The sequence below is a fragment of the Corvus moneduloides genome, chromosome 17, assembly GCF_009650955.1.
Source record: "Corvus moneduloides isolate bCorMon1 chromosome 17, bCorMon1.pri, whole genome shotgun sequence".
Classification (NCBI taxonomy): Eukaryota; Metazoa; Chordata; class Aves; order Passeriformes; family Corvidae; genus Corvus; species Corvus moneduloides.
Window position 1 is genome coordinate 15,271,677 of NC_045492.1, and position 21,817 is coordinate 15,293,493.

The 21,817-nt window shown below is 41.2% G+C and overlaps 1 protein-coding gene across 1 annotated transcript in view; it reads left to right on the top strand.

Annotated features, from left to right (window-relative positions):
* SULF2 (sulfatase 2) overlaps positions 1-21,817 on the top strand; it is a 126,370-nt gene that overhangs the window by 99,651 nt on the left and 4,902 nt on the right. Inside the window, 10 exon segments of the mRNA XM_032126987.1 lie at positions 5,079-5,286; positions 11,801-12,044; positions 13,887-13,983; positions 14,609-14,703; positions 18,830-18,889; positions 19,322-19,491; positions 19,965-20,107; positions 20,332-20,455; positions 20,918-20,948; positions 21,246-21,302. Of these exon segments, the coding sequence (XP_031982878.1) occupies positions 5,079-5,286; positions 11,801-12,044; positions 13,887-13,983; positions 14,609-14,703; positions 18,830-18,889; positions 19,322-19,491; positions 19,965-20,107; positions 20,332-20,455; positions 20,918-20,948; positions 21,246-21,302 (1,229 nt within the window).

Below are 21,817 nucleotides of genomic sequence, written 5' to 3' on the forward strand. Positions count from 1 at the left end.
AGAGAAGTAGTAATGTGTATGAGACAAACAATGGCAAATTCAAGTTGTCTGTTCCCTGAACCTCGTACCATCTGAGCAGTAGGATAAGCTGCCAGCAAAATCAGAAGAACGATCTCTTGTAGAGTAGGGTCCTGTGTGTGTCTCTCTGGATTTTGTCGGTTTGTCCTCATTAGCCCAATGGAAAATAACACAAGGAGCAAACCACAGCAGAGAAGAGCTAACTAAACTGTAACTGTACTGTTTCATAAAAGGAAAAAAAAATGTATCCTGACTACTCATGAATCAATTAGACTGGAAGTTAGAATATTTCTAGCTATTAAAGCAGTTTGTTTATAGCTCACCATCTAATGTGGCAGCAACATTGGGTTCAGAACGCATCTGCGTAAATTAAAGACAACATATATTACTGATGTGTTTTTCTCAGATTGTTGGCAAAGACAGAGGACTTTATTATCCTGTAGAAACTTGGATTCCTAGAGCTGTTAGGGAGCCGCTGGCTGGTCAGGGATCAAACTGTTTCACTTTTTACTTTTCTGTAAAAAGGATGGAATCTCTTTGGCTTAATAAAAAAACCCAAACAAACAGTTGCTGAGACACAGAATGATGAATTAGGGCTGAGCTCTGAAAGACGTGTGTTTCAACGGAATATTTTCTTAGCAAGGCTTATATGATTGGCTGTTTTCCCCCAAAGAAAGCAGTGTCAGTTGAGAGACACTCACTGAGGGAAATGAGTTGAATGAATTGTAGAAAAAAATCCTACAGGGAAATTCATGGCTATTTATTTCTGATTGGGGCCTTAAATAATGACTTTGAATTAACATCTGTGATTGCTGTAATGGTAAGAAGACATTGATGCACAACAGTGCAAAACCCACTTCATGGTGATAAGGGCTGTGAAGGAAATAATAGGTTTTTAACACACAGAAAAATGCAATATGTCTTTCTGGTACTGGGTCACTTGCATGTTCAAGGTAAATAGTGTTACTGGAAGGGAACAAGGTTCAGTCTACAATTGCTGCCATTAAGATTCATGTTTCATAGATATTGAAGTCCTAATTTAGTCTTGGATACATATATCAGATAGTTTGGGCTCAAGAGAACGTGTTAACAAACTGTGGTTTGGTTTTTTTTCTTCCCTTTGCAGTGTACATTTGAACAAGATTTCTGTTCACTGCCAGTAATTACTATTAAACTAATAAAGCCTAGACTTTTCTGCTTTGCAAGCAAATAGCTGGGTAGCATGAGTTGTGCAATGGGAAGTGGGATAGGGGATGAAGTAGAAGCATCAGAACAAGCTTAGCACAACTGGTGACAGAAAGCATGAGCACAGCAGCTAACTTGGCCTGAGGGTGGTGGGAAATCTCCAGCTGGAACAGCTTTAATGTTAAAAGGAGGTGTCTGGAAAGTTTTGCACAATGTGAGCTTGATGGACTTCAGGCTATATTGCAAAAGCCATTTATGTGGTGGCTTGAGTAGCTGTTCTGCCAGGCTTTGCAGGAGGAAAGGAAGGTTCTTCCTTGGGAATTTTGATATGAGCTGGGATGAAGATTGTGGAGCAGTCTGGGTTTTCCACTGAGTTTTGGTTGCTGTTAAACTCCCCCCTCTTTCAGGACTTTCTGCTTTTGAGGTGTAACAAGCTATAGGTCTTGATTTAGGAACGTATCATTTGCCCTAATGAAGAAAATATCTGAAAATTTTGGTGAACTAAGGGCTTTTAGTTTTCTTGACAGTCGAATTAATCCACTGTTTATAAATAATTATGTTTGCTGCTGGATGGTTATCGCGTCTACCTATGAATCAAAGTATCTCTGGGACACTCTGAAGTTCTTCATATAGAGATTTATTTATTTAAGTGATTATCTCTTAAAAAATATTTTAATTGCTTCCAGGGTTTTCCACAGGTATATGCATGATCATAGAATTGCATAATGGGAAAGATTGGAAAGGACCACATGGGTCATCTCTTCCAACCTCCCTGCTTAGGCAGGGTCATCTTAGAGCACATGGCACAGGACTGTGTCCAGATGTTTCTGGAATATCTCCAGGGATATTCTCTACACCCTCTCTGGCCAGCATGTTCCAGTGTTCAGTCATCTGCATTGTAAAGAAGTTCGTCCTCATATTCAAGTGGAACTTCCTGTGCATCAGTTTCTACCCATTGCCTCTCATCCTACTGGCAGCACTGACCAGAGCCTGGTCCATCCTCTGACACCTCCCTGCATACACAGACAGACATGGGTGAGGTCCCCTCTTCTCCAGCCTGAACAGGCCCAGCTCCCTCAGCCTTTCCTCGGCAGGGAGGTGCTCCAGTCCCTTCATCTCCACAGCCTCTGATGGACCACTTCAGGAGCTTCATGTTTCTCTTGCTCTGAGTAGCCCAGAACTGGACACAGCACTCCAGATGTGCCTCACTAGGGCTGAGTAGAGGGGCAGGATCAGCTCCCTGACCTGCTGACAATGCAGTCCAGGACACTGTTGGCACTCTTGGCCCCCAAGACATAATGGACAACTTATTGTCCACCAGGACCCCCCAGTCCTTCTCCACAGAGCAGATGGTATGCTGCACACTAGAAAGCAATTTAAAATGCCAGAATTAACAGTGTTTAAAGCTTCTTAACTGTTAAGCAGAGGTTTTCATTTTTCTTGCAATTCCTGCCCTTTTCCCCTAAGTTTGAAGGCATCCTGTGGAAATGACTGCAGCTGATAGAGGCATGATATCAACCTAGAGAATTTGCATTTGGACCTACAAGCAGACCAAGAGTAAGCTGTTGAATCCCAGACATATTCACACACATGCCCATATCTGTTTTGTGGAAAAAAAAGAAGAAACTTGAGACTTTCCTTCCCCCTGCTCCCTGCCCCCCCCATGTGTTCAATGTTTGCTTCTAATGTAATTTATGTAGCTCTGCACTGCAGTCACTCAGCAGTAGGGCCTGTTAATTCATACAATGTGCCCTTCAGCGAAGTCTTTGAGATGTTTTCACTGTAGCATACAGCTGCACCAAAAATTAAAGGATTTTTTCCAGTTCACCTGGAGGGGAAAAATGAGCATCACTCTCTTGACAAGAGATGAAAGAGAGAAAAAATATTTTTGGCCACACATCAGAGTACTTGCAGTAATTCTCATCATGGCATTGAACTGGCCCTCTGTTGAAACTTCATTTTTCATGTATTAAAATGTACCTAGAGCATAGAGCTCTACTGAGCAGAAAATGCAGTTTGTTTATATATTTTCAAAAATAATGTTCAGAGGAAATGGGAAACAGCAAAAACCATTTTTACATCTCTTTTAGTTGTGAAAGAAAGCATTGGTTATTCTAGTAAAATAACTTTTAGTTCAAACCTCAGTCTGTACAGCAATCAGTGTTAGGCATTTAGAAAAGTAAGAGAGCAATTTATTCTTCAGATGTTAATTCTTTACCACATCTAGATAAATGAGTACTGCTTTACAGATGAAGATAGTCATGCAAAGGTCTTATTGTCATATCTCTCCTTGATTTTCTGTGATTTGTTGTGCTGAAAGTTAAGCTGGGTTTGTCTGCATCAGAGCAAGGCTTGGGCTGTACAGGAGGTTGAACATAGATACCTCTCAGGAGACTTGGCATCCAGGTGTCCAAAGAAATCAGTGGGCACACCATAAAACTGATTATTTTACATGAGAGGTGGTGCCACAGAGATAGGTAAATGTACTGTAGCTGGCCAATTCACTTTTGACTCCTTTTAAAGTATGATAATAAAAGCACAGTGATCTTGTTTTCTTACTTTTCTGTCCTGCAAACAATGGAGTGAATTTCAATGGAAAATGTAGGCTTTTTTGTCCCAGCCTTTGCACACCTTGCTGTGGAAACTGAAGTGGCTGAGTCTCCCTCGTAGAGCTGCAGGCTGCTGTAAAATATCATCTTGGAAGATGCTGCTGTTTTTACTTACGTCCTTTTATTTGGAAAATTCTCAATATTCCAGTGATTCCTGGAGGCACAAGCTTATAGGATTTTGTAATAGAGAAGAAGAGGAACTCTTCTCAAGACTCAACAAGAAGCTGAGTGTTTCTGAGAAACTTTAAATAAAGCGGTAGCAACTGCTACTCTAAGGGGTTTTTTATGTGTCTTAAAGTCTCTGTAGCTAGTAAAGTGTTGATAAATTAAGGAGTAGGTGAAATAATTTTGTGAGGTACCTGGGAAGTGGGTGGAACTTCTGTGCCAGTTTGAAGGCAGCTAAACTCCCTTGCCCTTGGTACAGCTCTGACAGCAGCACAAAGGGCACTGTGAGCGAGTTACTTCAGGTTTTGAGTAACAGAGTGAATTGGTGATCAGGGACAGTATTTTCTCTAGTTTGAGTGCAAGAGAGAGGGGTTTCTCACTTCAGAGACATCCAGTGCAGCTCGCCATTACAAGTCAAAGCCCAAGGGTGTTGAATGGAAAAAGCTATTATGAGAACCACTCAAGATGGAGATAAATTCGTGCAGCTAAGGAATTCCACAGCTGATCTGACCCTTTTAAAGGTCATTGAAGAGAAACAGGTGCTTTTGCAGAGCAATCCTGGAGGTGTTCAAGGACAGGTTGGATGGCGCTCTGAAGAACCTGATCTAGTGAAAGGTGTCCCTGCGTATGGCAGGGTGGTTGGAACGAGATGGTCTTTAAGGTCCCTTCCAACCCAAACCAATATATGATTCTACCTGGAGAGCTTCCATAAAACTGGAAGGTTTTGGTCCCACTGCTCTGAGGGTTATAAATATAGTAAGACTATCAGGATTAGGATACGGCTTGAATGTCCTTGGTTTATGCCACAGTTATATTTCTGAAAGCTGTCACTTGCCACCTCCATGTTTTTAGCTGCAGTATTGATTTTTTTAAAGAAATTTCAATTGTTCTGCCTCCAAGAAGCAAAATCAGAAACAAATGCAAGGGTGTTCCAAAGAGTTGCTGTTTTGTGTGAAAATGGAAGATTACAAAAATCTGGTTTGATAATAGGTGATAGATGAGCCCTGTTTTACTACAAGGAGTATCTGATAAATTGCTGGAGTTGGCCATTAGACAGAGCACAGTTGGGACACATTTTTAATGACCAAATTTTTCTTCCAGAAATGGCAGTGTGTGGAAGATGCCACTGGAAAGCTCAAGCTGCACAAGTGCAAGGGAATGGGAAACTTGGCAGCTGCAGGCAATGGCAGAGGCGCCTCCAATATTTTGCCCAAGTATTACAACAGGAATAGTGAAGATTGCAATTGTGAAGAGAATGAATACAAGCTGAGCCACATCGGACAGAGAAAGAAACTCTTCTCCAAGAGAAGTAAGCAAACCCACTGCATCTTCTGTCTCTGCCTTAGAAAGCCGTTGTTTGCTAACTTACATAATCATCTTGAGTTTTGTAAGCATTGAATTGTGTTAGCATATTTCCTGTGTATCTTAACTATGAAACAGCGTGTCTCATATTGGACAATCAGATTTGAAAATATCTGTAGGAAGAATGTTTGGTTCTGGAACATGCAGTGGCCATGCTGAAGAGGCAGATTGCACATGGTTACATAGGCCATGGAACATGAACAGTGTTCTACAGCAAATATTTCAGTTTTCAATAGCTACTGCAATGCTTGGAGCTGTTACTTCAGTAATTCGTTTTTAATAGGGATGTGTGTACTTTGTTACAGAAGCTGCTTGCTTCTAACATCCTTTTCCTTCTGCTCAGTCAGCAGAGACAAGGCTGACTTTTAATCAGAGATAATGACCAAAGGGGATGACTGTTTCTTGTTTCCTTGACACAGATTAGTGCTTTTTCAGAAAACCGATTTTACTGACTCTGTTAAACCTTAGTCAGACTAACATCTATATTTGAAGTATATAGCCTAGTTATAGATTAGAGGCAACACAGAATTATTAGTTACTTGTAATGTTTCTTTCATCTCACTTCACAAATACAGAGCCTTAATTATTTAGCAGATTAGTCTTTTTATATAATGACCTGGCACAAACTTGAAACACAGAGTTTTAATTTATTTTCTCCCACTATATTTGTCTTGCAAGCTGATTAATAGTTACTAAGCTAATTTTTAGTTGAAAAAAAATTACTGGTTCCATCAACTATACTTGATGTTCAAATATGTGGCACAGCAGATAATCTTTAAAGAGCTACTTTTTTTTAAGTCACAGAGAAGGAAGTCAAGTCATGGGGAGTGAACAGCAGTAGTTGGAAGGCACTTAATGAGGACAGGAAAACAATTTAAGTGAGGGCAATATAATGCTATCTGATAATACTTAACACTTAAGTACTTTTCATTGTTGCTTTCTAAACATTAACTAATTTTCACAACATCCTAAGGAGGTGGTTATGTGTATAATTACCTTTAATTTATGTATGTAGGAAATTGAGGTAAAAAAAGTGAAAGTTGCTTCCTCTCACAGAGGGATCAGAATGGTGTTTTCTCCCTGTGTTCAGCTCAGAAGAGACAGTTTACACTATACCCTTCAGCTCATTAGCCTTAGTGAACCTTAAGGCACAAACTTCAGCAACATAAAATAGGATCTTGACAATCACATTGCCATTGTTTGTGTCTTAAGTAAAGTATTTGGCTCCACAGATGCTTTGTTTTTCCCTCTGCCCACATCTGGGATGTGCTATACAGGGAAGAGGTTAGCTTGGACCTATTTACAGAGACCTTTTCATTTGGTGTTGGCTGTTCTTTTACATGCACTTATCTAATAAATCACACACCAAATGCAAATGAGCACAAAGCAGTACAAGTCAAGGTAACATACCAAGGTTTTTCTAAACAAATTTTGTGGAAAGCTGTCTCACTGGACTGTGGATAGTTAAGAGGGTGACCTGGATACTCATGATGTGTATTTGGGTTTTTATGACCTGTTCCACTTTATTTGGGATAAAGTGTGGTCTGCGCTGGGTTGCATAAATCTTAGGGCACCTTTGGGGTCTGCTACACACAATTTGATGAGTGCATGAGATTACATTGCAGCCCTACTTGAATGCCATTAAATAATATTCATTAGTTTGAATCATTGCTAAATAGAAAATAGAGGTTTCTAACTGAACTAAGGGTCATGTTCACATTAATGCAGTAGTTCCAAGCAGTAGTGGAGTTTCGAAGGAAATGCCCTGATCTCTCCTTTCTGTTGCGCACAACAGAGATAGATTTGCAAAAGGTCATTTTGTTGGATTCCAATCTTCAGTCATTTGCATAAAACTGGGATGGATGCCCTGCATCTAGGGTGCATCAAGCATGTTGTAAACCCTAGTAGTGTATAAGGATGGGTCTTTCAGAAAGATTGAAACCAGTTACATATTGTGAGAACCTATGGTCTAAAAGACCAGACTAAATTTCTGGTAGAGGGGCTGGAGCACGAGATGTTTTGATAAAATAATTATTTTCTAGTGTGGGCATGGTCTAGAACTCATTTTCAGGTGCACCAGTGCATTTAGCAGGGAACGGTATTTTCTAAAAAGAGTAAGGTCAGTTTTAAAACAGGGTCATGTCATATATGTGCCATTTGGACAATGTAAGAATACATAACTTGACTGCAAAGCTCTTAAGTGCCAGAAACCTATAAACATTAATATTTGGTATGCCTGGATTTAGGTGTCCAGAATGTTTTCATTTTTGTCCTCTTTATTTCTTTAGTATGCTCTTACTTTTATAAGAAAGATCAAACAGAGCTTTGCAGTAGGTAGAAATTTAAATAGTGAGCTCTTAAAATCTTTGGCTGTCTTGTGGCCTATTATGTTTTTCTTGCTGTGGATTTGATCTCTTCTTCCTGTGATGAACGAGTGTGCGTGATTAAAGGAATTCTTAAGCTGCATGTAGAGAAATGATGATAGGCCACACTGACTAGTAAAGAAACAGAAGGTGTGTACAAAGGGGCTACTGCATTTTTATTGAAATTTTCCTGACATTCAATTTTCTTTTGAGGTAGTCTCAGTGCTGGATCAAAATGACAGTTTTAGTAACATTCATTGTTACTGGGGGGAAAAAAAAAATCCATTACTTTACAGATAATGCATTAGAAGTATGATTTTTAATGGCAGTTGTGAAAAATGGGATACAAGATAGTACCTCTAAACTTTATCCATATTTCTAGACACTAGAGATTTTTTAAAAGAATGTCTTTAAAGTGCCCAGTTTTACTTTGTGTTATCAAAAAAAAAATGCTCTTCTGTCTACCAAGTGCAAAATGTATAGACATTAGGAGAAAACTTTGTTCCTTTCAGGTTCCAATGAAGACAAACATGCTGGTCAAGTGGTGCAAGACCAGGTGGATGAGTGGGTCTCTGAAAGCAGTTGGCTTTCTTGGCCTAAATTCTTCTGGACTCCATTTTGCGACTCAATTTTGAGGTTGTAACTTCTTAGCAGTACCTTCTTAGCAGTAAGACAGCTGGTCTCTGTAGTAGTTGAGGAAGAGAGGCATTGGGATTCAGAGAGCTTACCAAAGCCAAGCTTTGGTAATCTGAAGAAGGGAGCATAGATGTCTTTGGGCAAATACTTAACAGCCCTGGATCAACTGTTTGTAGGCTGTGTACAGAGGTAAATTGATTGGAGAATAAAACCTGGGGGAGTATTGACTAATAAGTAATTAAACATTAGTATTTATGCCTGCAGTGCACTTTGCAGATGGGAGCACACAGCACAAATGAATATTGATCTTATTAAATATTTTAACCACTTCAGAGTTTGATACTAATCACAGCACTGAGTCAGCACTGTGGCTAGCACGTTAGGATAAAGCAATACAAGCAGTCCTTTATGAGCTGCCTCACTCCATACCAATTAGTTAGCTCTAAGGCTGCGTTAATTTGGCTGCAAAGGGAGGAGTAACCTGGCTCCTAGTTGTTCAGGGACACATGTACTTGATGGTTCCCTGGGACTATCTGCTGAGGTCCAGCATGCTTGATTGGTGTATTAGACTTGGACGGAAGATTAATTGTTAGTTGGCTGAGCTGAACAAGATAAAATGAAGGAATGATTAAATAAATGTGAGTTTATACTTTGAATCCAATTGGTAGGGTGTAGCTTTTTGGAACTTCCTCCTACTTTGGAAAAGATGGGAGTTTCCTTCTCATTTATTCAAACATTTCCTGACTGGGTGCCTGAAATAGGTCTTTTGTGGCTTTTTTTATCCCTTCAGCAGTAACTCACCTGGGTTAATATCAGCAATAAACTTGGAACCACAGGTGAAAATGTGCAAAGCCAGACAATCCAGCTGGTATTCTACTTTCTATGTGTGGCACTGACAAAAATATCATGCTTGGCCCAGTTTCAGGTGGGAGGAGATGTTTATTCCGCTTGCCACAGTCTGCAAAACGGCTTTTGAGACTGTGCAATCTATCTGAAATGAATGTAAGGCTTATTGAAAAAAGTCACTCCGCATTAATGGCAGAGCATGACAGTTAAGGAAGGTACTTTTCTGTCAGTTTTGGTTGTTCCATATTTTCTTTTCCCTCCGCTTATTTTGCTGGGGAGATTATCCCATTGAGGAAGATGGTCTTTCTGTGGAGCTTGGGATTGCAAGGATCGATCTTCTCATTTGGCACATTGGTTGAATTTTCCCTTTATCAGATTGCAGAAGGAAGTCCCATCTCATGAGGTGTGCTGTGTGTTTCAGTCTCTTTAAATGAGAGGTGACCAAAGGACCCAAGGGACTTAGTTGTTTCTAGTAATGTCTGTGGTAACTCCAAGCCTCATATACTGAGCAAAGCCTCAGGCTCTCTCTTGTGGTTTGACACTGGTCCAACACCAGGCACCCTCGAGAGCCACTCGCTCACCCTTCCCTGCCACAGCTGGGCAGAGGAGGGAAAAGGAAAGAAAAAAAAATTAACGAATGCTTCATGAGTGAGATAAGGACCATAAAACACTTCAAGGGCAAAACAGGCTCAACCTAAGTTGCAAAGTGAATTTATTACTAACAGAATCAGAGGAGGCTAATGAGAAGTAAAATAAGCCCTTAGAACACCTTCCACCCCCCAGCCCCTCCCTCCTTCCCACCGACAGCACAGGGAGACAGGGCATGGGGGTTTGGTCAGTTCATCACTGAGATTTCCTTCCGCTGGTCCAGGAGAGGACTTGTTCCCCTGTGAGGCCGTGGGGTCCCTCCCACGGGAGACAGTTCTCCGTGAACTTCCCCAGCGTGGGTCCACTCTCACGAGCAGCAGCCACACTGCACCTGCTGCAGTGTGAGTCCTCCCACTGGCAAGTACTCCTCCCAGAACTGCTGCGCCATGGGTGTCTCTTTCCACGGGCTGCAGTCCTCCAAGGCCAGGCTGCTCCAGCCTGGAAGCAGGGCCCTCTCTCTCCACTGGGTCTCCTCTGGATCACAGCCTCCTCCAGGCATCCACCCACTCCGGCGTGGGCACCTCTCCCACGGGCCGTGGGTGGATCTTTGCATCCCCTGTGGATTCCCAGGGGCTGCAGGGGGACAACCTGATTCACCATGGTCTCACCACGGCCTGCAGAGGCATCGCGGCTCCAGCGCCTGGAGCACCTCCTCCCCCTCCTTCTTCACTGACCTTGGTGTTGCCATGTTGTTTTCCCTCACGTGTTCTCACCTCCTCCTTTTCTCTGACTAGAATCCAAAATCTTGTGACTTTTTGATTTTCTTCTTAAATATGTCATTGCAGAGGCATTACCAACCTCTCTAACTGGCCCAGTTTTGGCCAGCAGCATGTCCATCTTCAGAGCTATCAACCATTGGCCCTGTCAGACATGGTGGAAGCTTCTAGCAGCTTCCTCACAGGAGCCATCTTTGTGGCCCTCCTGCTACCTAAAACCAGGCCATGCCAAACCAATACACTCCCCTAGGGCAGGGAGCACAAGAGAGTCTGTGGTACCTAGGTTGTACTTTTTTCTCAAGGAATGATATGATTGTGCCTAATGAGTGACTCTCAGCAGTTGCTGGTGGTGAGCAGGAAATACAGTCAGAGATGGACTCCATCACACAGCAGGGAAGTTTAGATATAGATTTAGATTTCATAACTACATTCTCCTTGTGCCATTCCAGACCAAACAGAAGAGAGGAGTTCGGGGGATTTGGGCAAAGATCCATGAGAATCTCATATTGCACACTGGCAATTCATAACAAATGTTTCATTTTGCTTTTGAGCTGCAAACGCAGAAGCAAAGTTTGAGGGAGTACAGAGCACTGGAGGGTGGTGCTTCATGGAGAAACTGACTGTCTGGACTGCACATCAGGAAGACAATTGCAAAGAAAAGAATTGCATGTGGATAAAAGTAAAGATTCGGATATTAATCCCTTCCAAAAAAATCAAGGATCTAGCCTTGAAGAATGAACGTAGGACTGGGAAAAGGCTCAGGCTGAGCACTAGGAATACTGGGACAACTTCCAGAAAGTGTTGCAGGAATCCTAGCGGTGAAGGATTGTATGGTGGATAGCAGAAAAGCACAGAGAACTGGTCCCTGAGGGTGACCCCGTAACAGCTGTGACAACTGTCGTAGTTAGTGCTTAAGGTGTGACTGCCATCTGGTGATCGTGGGGGAAGAGCAAGCATCCATTTGAATGAGCTATTTGTTCTCACTGGTGCTGGACTAGAGCCTTTTCTTTCCCCTTTGCCATTCTTTTGTATTTGCATTGTACCTCCCCTCTCATGCCCTGAAGTATCCATCCATCCACCCATCCATGCCAAAGTTGGGGAAGCAGCAGCTCACAGAACAACTGCAACAAACACTGTCATCCAGTTAATTCCAAACAGCACAGTATGGGCTGGGTTTTTTCCTTCCAAGAACCACAAAGAGGAGCAAATTGTAACATGCTGTTTCTGCCCCGCTTGCACTTTTTCCATGCAGAATTCAAACCAAGCTATGTCCGGAATCGCTCTGCCCGTTCTGTATCTGTTGAGCTGGATGGAGCTGACTATAACCTGGGTTTAGAGGATGGTTACCAGCCCATCTTACCAAGGAACATCACCAAGCGGCACAAGGTGCAGAGGGCTGTTTTCCAGGAGGAGGAAGATAGAGACATGGGGGAATACAGTGGCACTGGTAGCATTGCCGAGTACACAGCCCCTAACCTGATCAAAGTAACCCACAGGTAAGTGCACATGGTAGATTTTGAAAAGCTTTTGCTCCTTAAGTGACTGCTTTACATAAATGGGTGGGTTGAAATGTGCTGAGCATGTCGTGTCCCTCTCGGATACCCAGTCTAGCTTCACTAAAATTCTTATTCCCATGTGTACAATAGTGTTCAGTTTTATTTTAGTTTCGTCATTGCAGAGGGGCATGAAGCTCCTGAAGAGTTGCAGCAGTGCATTTGTGTCTTCTGCATTGGGTAGAGACAGTAACCACTCATCAGTGTATATGTTTCTAGTGAGGACAAGTAAAACTGTTTGCAACAGTGGTGTTAAACCTGTGTGAAACCAAAAGAGGCCTTACACCTGGAAATCAGTGTGTAGTGGATAACCTGGCCTAGCTGGAGACCAAAGGCCTTGACTGGAGCACGAACTGGTTTTGTGTCACTGGTTGCTTTGTACAGAGTTTTCTGTAACCAGTGCTAGGAGAGGAAAATCTATACTGTGACTGAAGTTGGATGGGCCAGGAGCATTGGGAAATGAAACATATTGAGAGAGAAGGAAGGCAATTGTCTGATCACTTGGACTAGTAATAAGCTAAAATAATTTCCTCAATGTTGAATCTAGGGACTGATGATGTCTCTTCAGCTGTACTTTAATTCATTTAGTCCCCATTTCCACCTGTGAATTATCAGAAAATCCACCAATCATCATTGATTACATGCATTAAATTGTTTCATGACTAGCTCATGTAAACATGCAGGAGCCAGGTAGCTGCTGTTGATATCTGTGTTTTCCATTTGACTTCTGTTCGCAGAAGTGAATTAGAAACTCACCAATATGAGGAAATGTAGGCATCAGAGAATTGTGCCCTCTTACCCCAGCTCTCATGAATGTTTAGGACCCATGAATCACTGTTTGTTTTTTCCTTCTGGAACAAATTGAATTGACTTTTGCTGCCTTACTGGGTGAATCCAAGATTCGTACAATGAACTGTCAGGAAGGTTGTGCATTATTCATGAGCTGTCCTTAGCAGAAAAGAAGGCTATGGGACAAAATACATGAGGTGGTTTAAAGAAAATAAAGCAGTATTGCAAATATTCAGTTTTGATTTAAACAAGCATTCAGAAATGACTGCATGGTATTCAACCCCTAATAAACTTTCCAGGTAAATCTGTCAAGTGGTGATTTTTGCTTTCTTCTTTATTAATTTTAAAAAATGGATTTCACTAGAAGTTAGTGAAACATCAGGATTTTATATTGTCAGAGGGTGTTTTGCTTTCAAAGTCAGGGAGATACCCTTGAAAAATTTTAATCACTTTTGTAGAAAACATCAAAATTTCTTTGCTTCTGGTTTCTGGTTTTGGGTTTCCTCTCTTTTCTTTATGGTGTACAAGATGTATGGTGTATAAGATGGTATACATCTTATAAGGAAGTACTTTATCCTTGCTCCTACTCCTGCATCACTTAATTATGCATTGGGAAATTGCCTCTGAGTAATGCTTTCAATTCTTGCTAGTTAGTAATGATTATTTATGTAGGAAGTCTAATGAAAAAACAAGAATTCTGTGCAGCACCATTTACGTATAGAAATGAAGCAGTCAACAGGTTCTGCTTGATAGAAATATTCTCGTTGAATTTTTCTACTTAAAAATTTCCATGGCAACTCAAACCCAGACTTCTTTCCTGGCTCAGAACACGCTTGTATTTTCTTGAATGAACGTTGGTTTTTGAATTCTGCATGTCATTTCCAATCCATGGTCTCATTTGTCCTGGAGCTGTGTTATTAAGAGCAGCTGTTTGCATTGCTCTGAGTGTGTATGTGTAGCCACTGTAATAAACACTGTTTGCTTTTCCATGCCAAGGTGCTATATCCTGGAGAATGATACCGTTCAGTGTGACACAGATCTGTACAGGTCACTGCAAGCTTGGAAGGACCATAAACTACATATTGACCATGAGGTCAGTGATGTTTTCAGTGTGTGTTTATTTAGTGTTGCTTTCTGTGGGCTGATAGGATCAACCTGTCTGTCTGTGTGTCTGTTTGCCTCTGGGTGTCTTTGTCCCTCCCTGGAACCTTTTGAACTTGCTGGCTGATTTCAGAATGGACATTTCAGAAATAATTAAATTATTACAAGTTTGTGAAGACAAGATGCCGAGTGGAGGAGAGAATTGCAACTGAAGGTACAGCTGAGAAATGTCATATGGCTTATGAGACAAACAAGACTTAAAGCTGTCCCCATCCTGGGAAAAAATTAATCTGGATCTTTTTAACATCTTAGTAGCTGTGTTCCCCAGTGTACCTCTGAAAACACAGTCCTTCAGTATCAAATATATAAGCCCAAGGAAAAGTGAGTTTAGTTTAGTTCATTAGTTTTGGTGCTTCTAGAATTAATTTCTTTCACTTGTTAGTGCTAGATAATTTGAACATGCTTGTTAGTGGTGAGAGTGGGAGCCATGGAAGATAGTGAAGAGGAAGCTCTTGGTGACAGTAGGATGGGTTTGAGAAGGTTAGAATAAGACTAAATCATGCTGGTTTTTTTCAACCTCTGTCTTTGTGCCTTTTTGTTGTTTTTTTTTTTTAAAGATTGAAACTTTGCAAAATAAAATAAAAAACCTGAGGGAGGTGAGAGGTCATCTAAAGAAGAAGCGACCTGAAGAGTGTGATTGTAACAAGCTAAGGTATTTTTTGTGTACTTCAGAAAAATTATTTTTAGTGTGCAACTGTAACTGATTTATGTCCTCACAGGAGAGATCAGGATCTGTTTTTTTCAGTGGTTGCCTGCTTACTGTACTCCTGTGTACACATTCAGGGGAAGCTGAGCTGCTGCACAAGTACAAGGCCCACTGTCTGCCAGGCAGGAGTTTAATTGCCTCTGCACCGCATCAAGTGGTGATGATGTAACAGGTCATGTGGCATGGCTTGTAAACCAGTTAGTTATGCTCTTGTACTGAAGATGCTGCTATTAGATATTGGAGATTATTATTTTAAGCTGCACGTTTTTTTCTGAAAACTTTCACAAGGGCAAATCGTTATTATGGTGGAGTGATACACAAATCTGTTTTACAAATAACAGTACATGATGTATATGAATGGGGAGATGAGAGAATTTTTTCCCATCCAGTTTTTTTTTCAAGGCTGGAGGTATTATCTCCTAGGATGAAATCACTGCACTATTTAGCAGGTGGGAGAGGCAGGAATTTAACAGCTGGTGGAGAGTACCTGTATTTGTAACTACTACTGACTCAGTGCACCAGATCTCTTTTTTTCATACTACAAATTATTTGTGAATGAAGTGCAGTAGGCACTTGAATAGTGATTATGCGTTAAGGTCTCTGCATAGTTGGTTCTTACACAGCCAAATATTTGCAGAACGGCCATACAATTAGCCCATTGATTATGTGGAAAGAAGGTCCATAGAATCATAGAATGTTAAGGTTCAGAAGGGACTTAAAGATCATCCAGTTGCAACCCCACTGCCATGGGCAGGAACACCTCCCACTAGACCAGGTTGCTCATGGCCTTATACAGCCTGGCTTTGAACACTGCAAGGGTTGAGGAATCTACAGCCTCCCTGGGCAACCTGTACCAGTGTCTCACCACCCTCACAGTAAAAAATTGGTTTCTAATACCTAACCTAATTTTCCCCTTTACAATTTGTACCTATTGCCCCTTGTCCTATCACTACAGTTCCAGACAGAGTCTCTCTACAGCTTCCCTGTAGGCCCTTTCAGATACTGCATGGCTGCTATGAGGTCTCCACACAACCTTCTCTTCTCCAGGCTGAAGAGCCCCAACTTTCTCAGCCTGTCTTTGCAGGGTATGTGCTCCAGTCCTCTTATCAACTTTGTGGCCTCCTCTGGACTTGCTCCAGCAGTTCCATGTCATTCTTATGTTGGGGACTGTACACAGTTGGGGTCTCACAAGAGCAGACTAGAGGGGTAGAATCCCCTTCCTGGACCTGCTGGCCACACTCCTTTGGGTGAAGCCCAGGATACATGTGGCCTTCTGGGCTGCATGCGCTCACTGTGGGCTTGGGTGCTTCATCAACCATCACCCCCACATTTCTCTCCACAGAGCTGCTCACAATAACTTCTCTACCCAAACTGTAGGTTTGTCAGAGATTGCCATAATCCAGGTGCAGGACCTTGCACTTCCCTTTGTTGAACTTCATGAGGTTTGCATTGGCCCCATCTCTCAAGCCTGTCAAGGTCCCTCTGTATGGCATCTCTTCTCTCTAGAGTGTGTGACTGCACCACATAGCTTGGTGTGATCCACAAACTTGCTGAGTGTGCCCTTGATCCCACTGTGTGTTGACAACAAAAACATTTGAGCATTATCAGCCCCAGTATCGACCCCCGAGGGACCTCACTCATCACAGGTCTCCACATGGACAATGGGCCCTTGAACGCAATTCTTTGCGTGCGACCATCCAGCCAGTTCTTCCTCCACTGAGTGATCTATCCATCAAATCCATGTCTCTACAATTTAAAAGACAAGGATAGCATGCAGGACAGTGTCAAATGCTTTACATAAGTTCAGGTAGACAGTGTCAGTTGCTCTGCTTCCTCCACCAACACTGTAGCCCAGTCACAAAAGGCTACCAAATTTGTCAGGCGCAATTTCCCCTTTGTAAAGCCATGTTGGCTGTTACCCATCACCTCTTCAATTTCCATGTGCCCTTAGCATAGCTTCCAGAAGAATCTGATCCATGATCTTGCCGGGCATAGAAACGAGACTGACTGATCTGTGGTGTCCTGGATCTTCTGCTTTCCCCTTTTTAAAAATGGGCATTATATTTCCCTTTTTCTAGTCATCAGGGACTTGACTGCCACAATTTTTCAAAAATGGTGGATAGTGGCTTAGCAACTTTCCATGCAAGATCCCTCGGGACCCATGGAAAAATCTTATCAGGTCCCATGGACTTGTGCACATTCCGGTTCCTTAGGTGATCTCAAACCTGATCCTGATCCAGATTCAAGCACACCTGAAACCCAGGGGCAATCGAGCTCTTGCTCTGAAAATAAGCACAACAGAAAATCTTCCAAAATTGAACAGAATTTGCCCCTGAGAAAAGCTGTTCAGAAAGAGACCAGGAGCACCTTCTCCTGCTCATGGTGATCACAGAGCCAGCTCTGAGGCTGCTGAGAGCCAGGTATCACTGGGTGTACTGTAGCCACAGTGGCAGAATGGTTATGATGAACACACACAAAAAAAAAGCTGTATCTGAATGGAATCAAAACCGCAAGGCAGCTGTGCTGTTAGCTGTGGCTAAAGCACCTCTTACCAAGTAGGCTCTGTGAGAGGGTGTGGATAAAACTTCTCTTTCTCACTGGTGTCACAGAATGCCTTTTTGAACTTAATGCTTAAAACCTTGGAGGTGCAACATACTCTACAGATACGAGGTATATAATTATTGTGGATGTGGCCCATGTGGGCAACGTCGTTTCAGCACCAGATCACTAAAATATGGAAAACATCCATTTCTTGGGTTATGGGAGCCCATGTCAAAAACTGCTTAAGATGTATCACTCTAGATGGTAAATAGACAGAAAGTTTATCTTGGTTTATAATCCACTGCTTTCAAAACTGATTAACTGAGTTTATATAAACTGAGCTTATTTAATATGTACTGTAAAGATGAATTTATTTTTGGTGAGTGTTTTCTAGAAAATGTAAAATAATTTTATTTTTCAGACTGATATAGAGTACACTTATATTCGTGCATGGCATTATTAAGATAACTAATCCCACTGAAATCAATGAAGTTAATCATCTGAGTTATATATGGTCAAGTGTTTGCATTTCAATTGCATTGATTTAGCATTTATAATTAGTTGATGAAATGCCCAGCATCTGTGCAAGATAAAAAAATTGACTGAAGAAGATAGTTCTTTAATAAACTTACTTTATTAATTTGTTATGCAGATTAAACTTAAGAAAGCTCCCAACAGCATTAAGAACTTAAAAGATTTGTTTTGAAGGGAATTTTAATACGACAACTAACTGAATTCAGATATACTGTTTAGAAAACATTTATTAAACCAAGTTTGAGTTTGCTGATTTGCGTAGGTAGTAACTTTATCAATGAGAAAATATTGCCATTGACTGAGGCTGTTCTTTTTTTTAACTTTGGTAGTGCCACAGAAAAGGAAATTTCTGAAAAATTGTTAGGAGTTCCTGGAGACGGAGGCAAAGCAGTAGTAACTCAGCAAGAATATATGTCTGCTTACACTCTGTCTATCTCTGACTATATTAGACACTGCTCTTGCTGGGACAGTTCAATCCATCTTGTTAAAGTTTTCCTGGAACTTCCAGCTAGTAATAATGGAGGACACCCACATCCCCTGCCTCCCAACCCTACAAAGTACAGCTGGTGTTGAAATGCTTGTATTCAGAAGGAAAATAACAGGAACGTTGTATAAACTTGTCATTAGGGAATTTAGGGAATATTCAGTTGCAGAAATGTAATTTAATTACAAATCTATTTATTCTATGTGCCTCGTGTAGGGAAACAACCAGTTTAAAATAAGAGTCAATTGTAGCTGGACATGGCTGTACACTGCAGTGCAGTGTTCGCACACCGGCCGTCACTGTGGACAAAGGAGCGGAGGAAAGAGGCACAGTGAGGCTGGGAAGTGCCTGATCCAGTCGAGCGAGATTGCCTTTATTCATCACATACACTAATAAATTGAAGAGAGAAGTGACACTGGATTAAATCTGTTTCAAATCCAGTCAGATAATGTGGTAAGAGCAGGGGCAGTTGTCTTGCTGTTGTTCACCAGCAATGTTGTTTTTATTTTCCAGTTATCATTCAAAACACAAGAGCAAACTGAGACACAAAGGATCCAGTCTTCATCCTTTCAAGTAAGTGAAGGCCTGTTCCTTTGAAAGATGATGTTCAAAATGTTAATATTAACATTTGGTCTGTACACACCAGTTACACACTAGGCAAAAGTAGTAGTATTTAATTTATCCTGTATTAAAAAGCATAAATACAGGGACACCTGGGCAAGGAACTAAGCCCATATCAAAATGCTTGTAAATTCTAAGATAAAGTCTCTGCTTTGGAAAATACCACATTGCAAACCTCAGGCCTACAAGCCCCTTTGGCTGCTTTTTTTTTTTTTCCCAGTGCTATTGAATTGCAGAGTCATCTCCATTTGTATGGAACACCATTTAATTAAAAAATGCAGATTCTTTCCCTCTGAGCAGCTTATTTTATTAGCTGGTTCAGGTTTTTTTAGGTGTGTTCAAGTTTAACAGAGTTTGCATGACCCTAATGTTTCATGTGTGCAGGAAAGCCCTACAGGAGAAAGACAGGCTGTGGCTGCTGCGAGAGCAGAGACGGAAGAAGAAACTGCGTAAATTGCTTAAGAGAATTAAAAATAATGACACATGCAGCATGCCTGGTCTGACCTGCTTCACCCATGACAACCAGCACTGGCAAACTGCTCCCCTGTGGACACGTAAGAATACTGTAAACTAAGGAATGGGGGGCAAATTTTGGCTAGACTGGGCCAGGATGTTGGGTTGCTGGCAGCTACTGGTTTTGGTTTACAGCTACTCTGTAACCAAAGCCATGCAGTCTTCTCCATAGTAAATAATCTCTGTTTCAGTGTTGTAGTTATTCTTGCACAAAAGGCAAGGATGTAAAACCAACTGCAAATAACCAACAGATACTGAATACTGTACAATGACCTGCATGGTATCTCACCATCTGGAATGTTTTCCAGCCAGAGAAAGCAACTAGACAAGAGGTTACTTTAGTCATGTTATGTGGGTTAGGTATGCACAGAACAAGAAGCTGATGCTGGAAGGCATTCTTTGCTTTAGAGCTCAGGAGTGAGAGTAACTGTCTGTGAATAAAGTAATACCATAAACAGAAAGTAATTAACAGGGCTAAAGACAGCTTATGTCTTTATAACTCTTCAATTTGCAGTGGGCCCTTTCTGTGCCTGTACCAGTGCCAACAACAACACGTACTGGTGTTTGAGGACAATCAACGAGACCCACAACTTCCTGTTCTGTGAATTTGCTACTGGATTTTTGGAGTATTTTGATCTCAATACCGATCCATATCAGGTATCTGATCATAGACCTTGAGATCACAGCTCAAGAAACACATCATTGTTACTTATCAACAATAAATTGAAATTGTGCAGTATTGCTGCAGGATGTAGTTAAGGCCTGTATCATTTAAACTAGTATAATGTGGCTCTTTCCTGTTACAAATAAACAACCTATATTCCAAAAGTTACCAAATTACAGAGCAATAGTTACTAACAAGAACCACCTGTTTATTGCAGCTAATTAATGCAGTGAATACGCTCGACAGAGATGTTCTTAATCAGTTGCATGTCCAGCTCATGGAACTCAGAAGTTGCAGAGGGTATAAGCAATGCAATCCAAGAACTAGGAACATGGATCTAGGTAAGTGCCTCTCCTATTGCACTCACAAACTCCCCAAAAGACCCTTACTATTATGAAACTTATGATTTACTTATACTAGTAATGTCCTGCTGAGGCTGACTGCGTTCTCAGATTTTTGTACGTGTTCAGTTTGTGTTATGTCATGTTTTTAAGATGAAGAATGACCCTTAGCATAGTGATAAATATTGCTGAGATGCAGGAGAAGATGAGGAAGGAACAGTACTGGTGAAAGAGGGAGAGAATACCGTAATAGCCACTGTTAGGTGGTCACAGGTCAGTTCAAGTTGGAAGGGACTTCTGGAGTTCTGCTCCAAACTTCTGCTCAGTGCAGGGTCAGGTATGAGGGCATACCAGCTTACTCAAGGCATCAGGAAATTTGTTAAATTCTTGAGTATTTGTTTTAACTTGTGATTTACCTCATACAGGCAATTGTTAGTAACATTGTTAATTTTCTTCATATAGGACTTAAAGATGGAAGCTACGAGCAGTACAGGTACATTTAAAAAAAAAAGTTATGTTATTATTCTTAAGTACTACCTTCATGCTGAAAGAGCAAGTGTGGGATTGGGAACCACGTGGAAAGCCCTGGCCTAAAAGAGCATTTGAAAGACCTTTCCACCCCAGTTGCTTTGAAACACTGGAGCTATTTGTTTCAATGTTACAGTATGTTCTGATCCTAGTAGTCAAAATTCTGGCTGAATTCTTCTTCCTCCTCTTTCACACTGTGTGGTGCTGGTTGCTTTCTTGGTGATGGTTAACTTTTTTTCTCCTTTTGCTGCTTGAAAATTAGGCAATTTCAGCGTCGAAAATGGCCAGATGTGAAGAGACCATCATCTGCCAAGTCACTGTGAGTTGGGAGCAATTCACCAAAAGCATTAGCTTTTACTTAGCTTTTTCCCTTCTCTTTTTGCATGCACCACCTTTTTTACCATTATCATCTATTCTCATGGAATGCTTAGGAGGAAAGTCCTCTAAATTATGCAAGAAATACGATACTGCCATATCTTTACTGACTACTATTGCTGCACAAAACCTCTTGGTACATTTTTTTTGGGAATCTAGGAGCATTAAGGTCAAGGCAATTTCAAACAAGTTAGATGCTCAGTTGAAGAAACCAGTTATGGTCAACTGCCAGTAAAAATTAAAGTCCAATATATTGGTTTTGTCTGGATTTAAACTAGTAGCAGCTACCTAGTGGTTTTTCACACAGTCCAGAAAGAACAAAACCGACTGATTTCTCATGAGTTGTGAGGCAGCATCATGTATTTTCTTGCTCTTTATCCAACTACAGCCTTGTGCTGTGAGCAGAAAAAGGAATTTAAAACAGAAAGTAGACTACAAGACAGATTTGTATCTAAAACT